Consider the following 13832-nt stretch of genomic DNA (forward strand, 5'->3'; position numbering starts at 1 on the left):
TAACTTTTATACCTCTTATATTTTGATGAAATATGCTAATTCCTTCTCTACTTGGAAACATTACATCCTCTGGAGGTGAGCCCTTAGAGGCACTTCCTTTAAGCAGGTATTCCTATCAGCTGACTTCAGTCTAAAAAAGGTGCAGCTCTAACACCAACTACTACAGGAATTTTTCCATGAGTGACACCACTACCACCACCACCACCACCACTCACTACACTGTCACCTATAAGCTTAGCCAGCCTCCCCTTCCCATACCTACTGCCTTCCCATGTCCTACTGGGACACAATATATGCTGTAGGTCCCACAATAAAGAAAAGATGCATTGAATTTCAATGCCTCTGATATCTTGTTTCAGCCTGCTTTCTGTCCCTAGTAGTAGTATTCTGAGATGAAGAGGCTTCCCAGAGTAAACTACTGTGAAAGGCTGCATATCAAACCAGTCTTCAGACTGATGACAACAACAACAGCAACAACAAGAACAACAAAGAGTTGTGAAATAAATTGCTTTTGTTACATTAATAACAGGTGCTACAATGCCAATGGCTTTAAGCCATTACCAGATGTCTCACTCAGTTGAGCTTTGCCAGTGCACAGCAAAGATCAGAATTCAATCCAGATCTGGCATACAGGTTAATCTATCAGTTGTATTATTAGCTCCAAGTGTCCGGATTCAAAAGATCCAATAATCATTTCAAGGTTGATGCTACTGCTTTTTTGAAATGTTAAGGGAACATACATTGTGGTCATTATACATATTTTCTCAGCCACTGCATAAACAATAGATTATTCACAGACTATGGTATTCCTGCTTCAGTCATAAATTAGGGAACAGCAACATCTATTCAGATTATCTGCAAGTAGTAGTAGTAGTAGTAGTAGTAGTAGTAGTAGCAGTAGTAGTGGGTGGATATAATTCAAGTGCAGCAACTAACAGAGGTCCAGTGTGGATTGTAATTATTGTATGGCAATGAAATTTGGGAGATATGTTGAAGTATTAATGTGGAACCAATTTATGCTGAAAAAGCATTAGTTCCAACTGTCACCACCACATGCAAATCGTATATTGTAAACTGTTTGTATGACAAGTTCTAAATTAAGTGAATGGTATAGCTATCATGAAACCGTGTGCTATTAGTGAAACTATTTTATGTGAACAGCAGCAATTACAGTGCTGCATGGAGAGTATCACCACTGAAAGGTCTGAGGAGCAGCCTGATGTCATTAAATGGATTAAAGAAGATGATAATGAAATTTGAAAACATGGGTGTGATCTTGGTGACGGCACCTGGAAGAGGAAGGTGTCCTAGCCTGGTACGTATTGATGAGATTGCTGTTACTGTAACTGACCATACAGCATGTGCCCTGGATAGTGCTAGTGCTCATGCAGTGTGATGAGAATTGTCTATCTCATGATAAACAGTACAGACAGTTTTGCAGTCTATTTTACACTGGTAACCACACAAGATCCAGATGTTGCAGCAACTGAAACTTCATGATCGGCAGCAATGTTCTGAATTTGCTCTTCAGTTTCTGCAACAAATCAAAGTTAACGACCTGTGGCTGGCAATATTCTATGGAGTGATGGGGTACAGTTTTCACTGCAGGGTGCAGTGAATACAAGAACTGTCAAATCTGGGGTAACTGTTAAACCACGTATTGTTCACGAAGAGCCATTTCACTATTTGTGTGTGACACTATGGTGTTGATTCATAAGCACCTTTATTATCATTGCATTTTTCTTTGAAGTGAACGCACCCAGAGGGCCTGTCAGTTGCACCATGATGTGTGCATGTCATTGAGACCTCCCTGTACAGCATGCAATTCCCACCTTGGAAGAATGCAGCTGTGTGGAAACCACAGTTTTCACGCAACATGGGGCAACACCTCATGTCACTTGCAGAGTCAAAGAGCTGCTTAATGCAACCTTCCATGAACATGTTATCTCCAGAGGTTTTCCAGATGCATGACCTGCAAGATCAGCAGATCTCCTCTTCAATGACTGTCCATCACGATTATTCAACAAACATTCTCATCCGTTAGGTGACTTAGGGGATGATATTTTTCTGCTTTTCCTGCCTTGGCTACAGAAGCACCCACCATACAAGTGCCAACAATTTGCCCACATTCGAATTCTCTTAGCTCCAACATAATGCACTCACGACTATTTAGAACACTGTCCTGACCACATCTAGTACTCAAAACATATTGAGGAAATTATACAAGTGCCGTTCGTGGTCAAATACAACAGTGTAACCTGCTGTCCTGTCCACATCTATGTTGAAGCACCAATTTCTCTTGGTCATTACATATTTTTTCAACCCCTGACATCTTGAGAAGTCAGATAAGTCTTTTAGAATTACCTTACACAATGCACACTTAGTGGGACTTGATGAGCAAAACAAGGCCTAGTGTATGAATGTTTACAGAATAGGCCTATGATCATGACAGAAATGTTATTCACCCTGTGATGGGTATGCTGAGATGAGATTCTTGTAAAAAAGGGTACATTGACTAAATTATTCCTGTTGCGAGTCTTTAATATGTGAGTATGAATAATGTGATATGACTGCAGAAACAAATGAAAAGATGCCAACATCACTGTAGCGGTATATGTAACACAGGAGCAACAGGAAGAAGAGTTGAAAAAGCCCAAACAGTAATTCATGGAGCTTTGTGGTTTGCTAACATTGTATAGTAGTACAGGGTGGTTAAAAGTAAAATGCAGCTGGTCACAGAGGTCCAGTTGGGCTGTAGTTATAGTATGACAGTGAAACTTGGTAGATATGCTAATGCATTAAGGTGGAACTGATTTGTGTGGGAAAAAGATAGTTTCAATTTTGGCAACTGGATGCAAATCTGGTGCTATACACTGTCAGTAAGACAGTATAACATCCACACTGTCATTCGACAAGCCGTGGTGTGAGTGAACAGTATGGCTGTTAAGAAGAGATACTGTGCACTGTTTGTGAAACTGAACTGTTTTATGCAAACGGCAGCAATTACAGTGTTGCACAGAGAGAGTATTGCTAACTGAAATGTCTGAGGTGAAGCCTGTTGTCATTAAATGGTTTAAACAAGATGATAATGAAATTCAAAAATACAGGTAAGGTTGGTGTGGCACTTCTAAGAGGAAGACAGCTTGTCCCAGTGGAAGTTCCGATGAGGTTGCTGTTGCCCTAAATGACGACCCAGCACATGCCCTGGGTAGTGCTAGTGCTCATGCAGTGTCATGACAATTGTCTGTCCCATGGTCAACAGCAAGGAAAGTTTTGCCATCTATTTTACACTGGTACCCATACAAGATCCAGATGACACAGCAGCTGAAACTTCATGACCCACAGCAATGATATGAGTTTCCTCTTTGGCTTCTGGCACAGATCTAAGTTGACGACATGCAGCCGGGCAATATTCTATGGAGTGATGGGCACATTTTACACTATATGTTGAAGTGAATACACAGAATTGCTAACTTTGGAGTCTTGTTAAACCACTTGTTGTGGATGAAGAGCCATTGTGTTTGCTGTATGTGACTGTGCTGTGTGGATTCACAAGCACCTTTATTCTTGGTCCGTTCTTCTTTGAAGAGAATACACCCGGAGGGCCTGTGCAGTGTACCGTGTCATCTGCACATTATTGAGACTTCCTAGTACAGCATGTGAGTCCTACTTTGGAACAGTGCAACTGTGTGGAAACCACTGTTATCGTGCAAGATGGGGTAACACTTCATGTCACTTGCCCTGTGAAAGGTATGCGTAATGCAACCTTCCATGAACATATTACCTCCACAGGTCTTCCAGATGCATGGTCCGCAAGATCAGCTGATCTGAATCCATGTAACATTTGACTCTGGGGATACCTAAAAGGACACGTTTACCAGGGACGTATTCAGTCTCTTCCTGATGTGAAGGCAGGAACACATTGCTCAGATTCCACCAGAACTACTGCAAGTAATTGTTGATCACATTGTTTTATGGATGCAGCATATCATCGATGTCTCCAGTGCTCATACTGAACAAATTGTGTAAGCAATGGTTAACAATAAAATCAACATTATGACTTTCTCACTTTTCTGCCCATGTGCTGTTCCTAATACATTACGTATGGTAACACTTCTATACATCTTCCTTGTATTCACAGTTTGAGGTTTGCAACTGATGCAACTAAACTTTTTCCACAGTAAATAGATTTCGCATTATCCATTACAATATCTACCAAGTTTCATTGTCATATGATAATTACAGCCCACATTGGACCTCTGTGAGTAACTCCACTTTAATTATAGCCACCCAGTAATATCCATCTGTAGACCACTTTTACAGGAGTATTGGACAAGTTGCAGTATTGCAATTTAAGAAAACAAAAATTCATGTTACAGGCATTTACATACTAACTTGACAAGTATGGGACAGGTAGTCAGCTATGGCCTTCAAGTAGGAATAATCCTGGTATTTGCCTTAAGTAATTTACGGAAACCTCAAACAACTTAAATCAGGATGGTCAGATGAAGATTTGAGACTCCACCATCCCGAATACAAGCCCAGTCTGTTTAAAACAGTACTACCTCATTCAGTTTATTCTTAATGCCCCATACTGTTTTCCAAGGAAGTTATTCAACAATGTAAAGGCTAGTGCTACACTGCTAAATCATTGCTTTCAAGGCAGGAGTGACCTCTGTATAGTTTTCCAAATATGACATACAATTTGTCATAGAAACAGCATTGTACTGTAATGAAAATAAATATTACTTTTACTTCAGGTTCTACTTAATCCAACTGTCACATGCAACATATATGCAGTATTTCAACATATCTGCTTTTTACTGTGTTAGTAATATAATTATGCACAGAAAGTTCTGGTTGAGATTAACAAATTATTTAGGAATAAAGAGACGACTCACCAAAAAGCAAAAGCACTGTCTTGTCGACAGACACACAAACAAAATCTACAGGGCTCTGCTTTGCTAGCTTTTGGAATTAAATTCATTTCTCAACCTGTAGGGGAAACATGCATGTGTTTGTGTGCATGTTTCTCCTACAGCTTGAGAAAGGAATTTCATTCCAAAAGCTAGCAAAGCAAAGCTGTTTGTGTGTCTGTCAACAATGCAGCACTTCTGCTTTTCGATGAATCGTTTCTTTATTTCTAAATAATTCGTTTTACTCTGTTACCATGCAAATGAGCCACTACAAACTTTCCTGAATACATTTCAAACTTATTTTATGTACAGTTTTTCAAACAAACTTAGATGGACTGTAATCAGAGAAAAACACACAAATAATGCAAGAAAAGAACTTTCATGTATCACAGCACTAAGAAAATAACCTTAACCAAAACAAACACATTGTTGTATTCACTGCTGTATTAAAAAGAATGACAATGGAACCAACTGACTCAATGAATATAAACGACCAAATACTGAATACCTGTTCTCTGTAATGGGCCATTGTGGTCGTCTCAATATCTGAGCCTCTTCCAAGAACACCATTTTTTACAGTCAAGTTTGGGTAATTTTCGGCCATATGGTCTAACAAGTCTGGAAGATAAGTTGCAGCATCATGTACAATGCCCATTACATGATGCGCAAAACCTCCCTCGTCTTCAGCAAAAACAACCTGTGTAAAATGGCAACAAATAAATTAAGTGAGATATCAGCAACTCAAACTGAAATTCTAATAATAAATAACTATGGGTTTTTAATGATGGAAAGTACTAACTACCAACTGACCACACTTCCAACTCCCCAACCCGCAACACACACACACACACACACACACACACACACACACACACACACACAAATGTGTTGTCATCAAAACTGTCTTGACTACACTAAATATTAATGTCAAAGTTGACCAGTTTTGTATGTTTAGCAGTCATCAACTGAACTAAAAAAATATTGTTAAATATAAAACTGGAAAGTATATAAACATGACAAAAATAACATACTCATCCAGCTTGTTACTAGGTAATATGTTACTGCCATGATGTGTACATCTTGGTCATGTAATACAAACTGGTGTTTCTGCCTTTATATCACACTTATAGGAATGGGACTAACTCATATCAATAGTGGGTACAGAAGCACGCTCCTCTAATACCTGTGAATATTAACAGATACATCCTACCTACTTACCAATAATTATTGCTTTTTTTCCCCTTCCAGTTCTGATGATGACTGCTTAGCAGTTGAAACCAGTAAACTTTGTCATTATCGTGAGTCTGAACAAAATAATTTTAGTAAAAAACATATTCAAATGGAATTGTTTTAAGAAGATTACACTTTATTAAAATGTAGCACAGGCAGTCTGAAACAACAAAACATTTATGCTGTATATTAAATACAGTGCCCAATAAAATGATACATGAACTGAAAATACATAGAAGGGCCAATATCCATCAGCAATGACAAGCAGCAAACCTTTATCTGAAATAAAATTAATACTGGTTTCCACACATTTCATACAGATGTGCAATGGCCTGCGAAAGCAAGCATACTCTTAATGGGGTTGGAGAAGCCTCTCTTGGGATCAGAGAGGAATTGCCTGTCAAAACAAAAGATACATGAGACACTACAGTCTCAGAGAATGCTCGTTCTCACAGACTGGATACTGAAAAGATTAAGATGATATTAATTAACTGCAGGAACATCCAAGGAGTGGTCCCAGAACTAGCAGAACTTACTGAAGGTTATAATGCCCACATAGTATTACCCAGACAGTATTAGGAACAGAAAGTTGGTTGAAACCGAAGTGAATAGCTATGAAATCCTAAGGTCAGATTGTAATATTTATCAACAGGATATGTTAGTCACCAACGATGGAGGTGTATTTATTGCATTAAAGAATTCTATATCTAGTGAGGTTATCATGGATTCTGAGTGTGAAGTAATTTGGGTGACATTAAGCATCACAGGTTGGTCAAAAATGGTAATCGGATTCTTTTTTAAACCACCTGGGTCAGGAGCCATAGTGGTAGGTCACTTCAGAGAGAACTTGTAGAATATCATTAACTTTCCATGCCACTGCAACAGGGAGTGACTTAAACTTGCCAGCTATAGATTGGGAGAATCATGCTATCAAAACTAGTGGCAGAGCCAGGGATTCGTGTGAAATTATTCTGAATGTCTTCTCTGAAAATTACTTTCAGCAGATAACTACACAAACAACTCATGAAGGCACCATCTTCCACCTCCTAGCAACAAACAGACATGAAATTATTGAATAAGTTAACATAAAAGAGGGCATCAGTCATCATAGGGCTATGACAGCAACTATGACTATGGGTATTTATAGGTATTACAAGGAACATTAACAAAGATAGAAAAGTATTTATGCTTAGCAAGAGTGACAGGATACAAATTGCAGAATATCCAAGTAGTCAGCATCAAATATTCAGTGCTGAGAATGTAGATGTGGGGGACAAGTGGAAAAAATTTAAAAGCAATGTTCAGTATGTATTAGACAAGTATGTTCTGAACAAGGTCATAAGGGATGGAAAAGACCCAAAATGATTTAATAACGGTGTTAGAAAACTGCTATGTAAACAAAGAGAGCTTCGTCACAGATTCGAGAGAAGCCAAAACCTGCCTGACAAACAAAAGCTGAACAAAGTGAAAAGGAGCATAAGGAGAGCGAGGAGAGAAGCAGTCAATGGCTTTGAAACTAAAATTTTGTGAGCCAATTTGACTAAAAACCCTAAGAGATTTTATTTTAGTCTTACATAAATCCAGTTGGCAGTTCAAAATCCTTTATTCAGTCACTCATTGAATATACTATTACGAAAATGGAAAATGACAGAGAGAATCCCCAAGTTCCGAATTCGGTCTTCCAAAATCATTTCACTACAGAAGACTGTAATACAGTTCTTACTTTCAATCACTGTACAAACATTGAAATGGCAGGTATTAAGATGGCTGCTCATGGAGTAGAAAAACAAGTACAATTACTTCGTAGTGGAAAGATATGAAGGACCAGATGAGACACCTGTAAGATTTTACAAAGATAATGTGAAAGAACTTGCTACTCTTCTAGCAACAGTTTATCACAGATTGCTGAAGCAACAAACGGTACCTAGCAAGCGGAAAAAAGCACATCATTCCTGTTTTCAAGAAGGGTCATACGACAGATGCACATAATTACAGGCTTATATCGTTGATGTCAACCTGTTGTAGAATTATGGAACTTGATTACAATGTTTTTGGAGAACAAAATCTCCTCTATAAAAAACAATATTCCACAAACAGAGATCTTGCAAAATTCAGCTCAATCTGTTCCTCCGTGAGATTCATAGCACTGTAGACAATGACGCTCTGGTTGATGCATGTCCCTTGATCTCAGGAAGGCATTTGATATTGTCCCGCAGTGCTGTCTAGTGAAAAATATATGAGCTTACTGAGTATCAGACCAGATTTGTGACTGGATTCAGGACTTCCTCACAGATAAAACTCTTAATGAAACAAAACTGACAGATGTACAGATAATTTCCAGAGTATCTGAAGGAAGCTGATAGGATTGTTACTGTTTACAATGTATATAAATGATCTAGTACAAAACATTGAAAGCTCTTAAAGACTGTTTGCAGATGATGCAGGTGCCTACAAGAAAGTAGCAATGCCACAAGACAGTATCAATTTGCATAACGACCTACACAGGGCTGATGAATGGTGCAGACTCTGGCAGTCAACCCTGAATGTAAATAAATGTAACACAATGCAAAAGAAAAGAAGAAAAAGAAATCCACTACTGTACAGCTATACAACTGATAAAAAATCGCTGGAAACAGTATGTAACGTAAAATATCTAGGAGTAACTATCCCAAGAGACCTGAAGTGGAATGACCACATAAAACAAATGACAGGAAAACCATGCGTCAGATTGTCAATCACACGAAGAATCTTAGGGAAATATAACTCATCCATGAAGGAAGTGGCTTACAAGCCATTTGTTCGACCGATTCTTGAGTACTGTTCATCAATCGGAGATTCTTACCAGGTAGGACTGACAGAAGAGATAGAGAAGGTCCAACAAACAGTGGCGCATTTTGTCACGGGATTGTTTAATTGGCGTGAGAGAGTTACAGGGATGCTCAATGAACTTCTGTGGTGGATGTTACATGAGAGGGATTGTGCATCGCAGAGAAGTTTGCTACTGTAATTTCTAGAAAGCACTTCCCGGGAAGAGTTTGATATCTAATGAAATGACTACGAAGAGAAAATTTTTGATAAAGTATGGATAATACAGAGGTTTACTGATGGTCATTCTTCCCATGCACCATATGTTAGTGGAACAGAGAAGGGGGGATCGCTTAGTGTATCAGAAGTACCTTTCGCCACACACCGTTAGGTGGCTTATGGAGTACGAAGTAGATGTATATGTTAATGTACAGCATAAGCTTACAACAAGTGAGACCAGCTAAACCAACACTGAATCCATGTGCCTAATTAATGACCACTGGTCCAGTACACTAACCAGATGAAGCGTAGTTCGTGGGCAGTTTTTCACATTCTTACAGGAAAATGTCTAGTTGTGGTTTCCTCTCTCTTTCTCAGAGAGAGAGAGAGAGAGAGAGAGAGAGAGAGAGAGAGAATCTGACGTAGTTAGACTGCCCGGTGCAAGTCTTTCTATAAGATACCACATTGTCAGCTTGTGTGTCAATGAAGAGTAGATGAAATGAGTAAGACAACACAAACACCCAGTCACCAAGTAAAGAAAATCTCCCATCTGGCAGGGAACCAAACCTTGGAAACTGCAGAGTAGAAGCAGTGACACTAGGTTCTAGACCATGAGCTGCGGATCTCTGTCTCAGTTATTACAACAGTAAAAATATGAGGACACTAAACACGTTTATGTGATTCGCAGATATAAAGTGCAAATGACTTTCCTCTCTTAGTGTAACTGGTGGTGGTGGTGGAGGTGGTGGTGGTTGGTGTTTAACGTCCCGTCGACAACGAGGTCATTAGAGAGGGAGCGCAAGCTCGAGTTAGGGAAGGATTGGGAAGGAAATCGGCTGTGCCCTTTCAAAGGAACCATCTTGGCATTCACCTGAAACGATTTAGGGAAATCACGGAAAACCTAAATCAGGATGGCCGGAGACGGGATTGAACTGTCGTCCTTCCGAATGCGGGTCCAGTGTGCTAACCACTGCGCCACCTCGCTCGGTTTAGTGTAACTCACAATTGTGGTGACAAGTCAGACATCCATCCAAGAATTAAAATAATTACCAAATCATAAGAAAGCAATTGCTCGTGGCACAAAAAAGAAGACAAATAAGAGTATTTAGAAGATTTATAATATTTTCAGATGATGGTATTTGATTTACTATTGAAATTTCTAGAGAGATACTTGACAGGACTGTTACTGTTTACAATATATATAAATGATCTAATACAAAATGTTGGAAGCTCTTAAGGACTGTTCACAGGTGATTACAAGAAAGTAGTAATGCCACAATACAGTATCAATTTGCATAATGACCTACACAGGGCTGATGAACGGTGCAGGCTCTGGCAGTCGACCCTGAATGTAAATAAATGTAATACAATGCAAAAGAAAAGAAGAAAAAGAAATCCACTACTGACCTTCACCTATGACAAGGTTTTCCACAGTGTTTTTAACTATAGCTCCCAAAAAAAATTGCAAGGTAAACTAATTTCAGATCAGAGGTCTGAAAACAGAATCATGCCTATTACAAATTAAAAATTGTGGCCATACAGAAATATCATTCTACTATAAATGCAACAAACTTGTTTATTAACTGTTTGAAAGCATTTGATATAAAACAAGAATTGCTTACATTTCATACAACTGTAGGGTGCCATTAAACGAAAGGAATTCCCACGATTGTCATGGCCTAATAACTACGAGGCGTGTTTTTTAAGTAAGTACCATTTTGACATTAAAACAAGACGTGCTAAGATATCTCAATAATTTTATTTTTACATGAAAGCCTGTACCTTAATCTACGCACTGACGCCATTACAGTCTGATTCTTCCTTGTTTACATTGTGCACTGAGTGATTAGGAAGCCTCCGATAATCGTGAGTCCCGCGGACTGTGAAATACGGGCTGTTATAAGATTTCTTACTGCAAAAGGCCTAAAAGCAATCGATATTCATTGTGAGATCTGTGCAGTATACAGAGAAAACATTACAAGTGATGGAATAGTAAGAAAGTGGGTGAGAACATTTAAAGATGGCCGCACAAATGTGCATGATGAACAACAGAGCGGGCGTACTTCTGTCATTAATGAAAGTTTGGTGCAGGAAGTGAACAATAAGGTGAGAGAAACCAGACGCTTTACAATTTCCTCCTTTCCTAATGTTTCTCGTAGTGTTTTGTATGGCATTTTGACCGAGCACTTGAATTACCAAAAATTGTGCGCACGTTGGGTACAGAAAATGTTGACGGAAGTTCACAAAACCAAACGTTTAGACAGTACATTGACTTTCTTTGAGTGGTACCACGACGACGGTGATGATTTCTTAAGCCAAATTGTTATGGGCGATGAAACATGGGTGGCCTATGTCACACCAGAATCAAAGCAACAGTCCATGGAAGGTGAGCAAGAACATTGTTTTGCTGCAAGACAATGCCCGTCCGCATGTGGCGAATCAGGCCAAAGATTTCATCACATCTTTCTGATGGGAAACTCTAGATCATCCTCCGTACAGCCCTGATCTTGCACCCAGTGACTACCATCTGTTCCTGCACTTGAAGAAACACCTGGACGGTCAGTGTCTTCAAGACGATGATGAAGTCAAAACAGTGGTGATGCAGTGGTTAACAAGTCAGGCGGCAGACTTCTATGAGGAGGATATTCAAAAACTGGTACAACATTATGACAAGTGCCTCAATATTGACAGAAATTATGTAGAAAGGTAGATTAAGGTACAGGCTTTCATATAAAAATAAAATTATTGAGATATCTTAGCACGTCTTTTTTTAATTTCAAAACTGTACTTACTTGGAAAACATGCCTCGTATAAAAATTACATCATATACCAACTCTGCTGCAAACACTGCACTTTTTTATGTTGGTATGACTACCAACTGTCTACCATGATGAATGGTCACCACCAAATTGTTGCCAAGAACAAACTTGACCACAATATGGCACAATATGCAGCTGAGGATAACATGCTCAGTTTCTACGGCTGTTTCACAACCTGGGCTACCTGGTTCCTTCCCTCAATCACCAGCTTCTCTGAACTATTCAGATGGGAGTTATCTTTGCAACACATCCACCATTCCCATAATCATCCTGGTGTCAATCTCTGGTAACCTGTGGTGCCAACAGCCTCCATCCAAATTTTCTTCTGTGTGGATCCCACAACCTCAATAAATTTAAAGAGTGTCATTTTTGCACCCGATTCTGAATATTTTTTAATTTTTTTATTTTTCACACTTTAGGTTTCGGGCATCCTTTTTCAAGTGCATCTCTAGCAACATGTGGGTTCATCGTCATCATTAATTTAAAAATTGCATGCCGCACATAATCATACGAAGTACAATCGTCAAATGTCCTCTCATCTTGCAATATTTCGTATGAAACCGACTGTATAAACTCACTCAATAAACTGTCACAGTGTATTTCATACGAAATATTGCAAGATGAGGATGTTTGATGACTGTGTTTTGCACAATTATGCATGGCAAGTGATTTATAAATGACAACGATGTAGCAATATATGTTACTAGATACATACTTGAGAATGAGCAATGCCTGAAACAAGTGGTTGAAAAATAAAAAACATATATACAGGGTGAGTCAGGAGGAGAGGTACATGCTTAGAGGGGTGATACTATTAGTCATTTTGAACAAAATACTTCAGATGGATATATGTCCTAATCCAAATGGTTTCCGAGAAAGAACACTTTTAATGTCCATTGATATTTGTTTTCTGTATTATCCAAACACTGTCATTGTTTACAATGTACCATAGTAGTGTAAAGAAAGTTGTGACAAACAATTTTACAGTGAATGCTTGTACACTATAAGGCTGGGAAACTGCCTTAAACTGGCATACAAACACTAAGCTACAACACATTGGGTGTTGTGCGAGATTTTCAACATTCTAGCGCTCTCCTCGTGCAAACTATAGGTCCTAGAGAAAAATAAACAGAACGTTTCTGGTAGGAAATGTAATGTAGTTTAATTTTGCACTGCTGGAGGGTATGGTTTACGAGTTATTTAAGAAAAATGCACAAAAGTGATATTAAATGTATTCTATCTCAGAAACCGTTCGGAATAGAGCATATGGCCATATGAAGTATTTTGTTCAGAATCATTAATACTATCACCCCTCAAAGAATGTACCATGTCTACTGACTCACCCTGTACATACATTCCGGTGGAAAAATGTTCTCCAGCCAACAGTTTCCCCTTTCCCCTTCCTCTGCTCTCCACCCTCTCTCAGATTCACATCCTGACATTGCCAGCAGTGTGTGCCACTCTCCAGCAGCTCAGACAACTGAGTATCACATGCCCAGCCCATGCACCTGCCACCCCTCTCTCCCACATTCATAGCAGGCAGGCTGCCTCCTATCAAGCCACTACCCACCCACCCCAAACCCCTTTCCCTGTCTCCCACACCACTCAACGCACCCTTATTACAACCTCTTCCACTGGCTGCAATGCAGCATTGTGCATGCAGGTGGAACCATGTAGGGGCATAGGTAGGAAAGCACGTGTGTGTGTGTGTGTGTGTGTGTGTGTGTGTGTGTGTGTGTGTGTGTGTGTGTGTGTGCGTGCGCGCGCGCGCGCGCGCGCGTTGGACGGGTTTGCAGCATGCACGAGCACACTTCCACACACGCTCTAGCTCAAAAAAGGATTA

The 13832-nt window shown here is 39.4% G+C and overlaps 1 protein-coding gene across 1 annotated transcript in view; it reads right to left on the reverse strand.

The window, feature by feature from the left end:
* The window catches only part of LOC126470781 (uncharacterized), a 445574-nt gene that overhangs the window by 128046 nt on the left and 303696 nt on the right, over positions 1-13832 (reverse strand). The window contains exon 5 of the mRNA XM_050098790.1: positions 5425-5613. Within this exon, the coding sequence (XP_049954747.1) occupies positions 5425-5613 (189 nt within the window). The remainder of the gene's footprint in view (positions 1-5424; positions 5614-13832) is intronic.

The sequence above is a fragment of the Schistocerca serialis genome, chromosome 3 (genome assembly GCF_023864345.2).
Source record: "Schistocerca serialis cubense isolate TAMUIC-IGC-003099 chromosome 3, iqSchSeri2.2, whole genome shotgun sequence".
NCBI lineage: Eukaryota > Metazoa > Arthropoda > Insecta > Orthoptera > Acrididae > Schistocerca > Schistocerca serialis.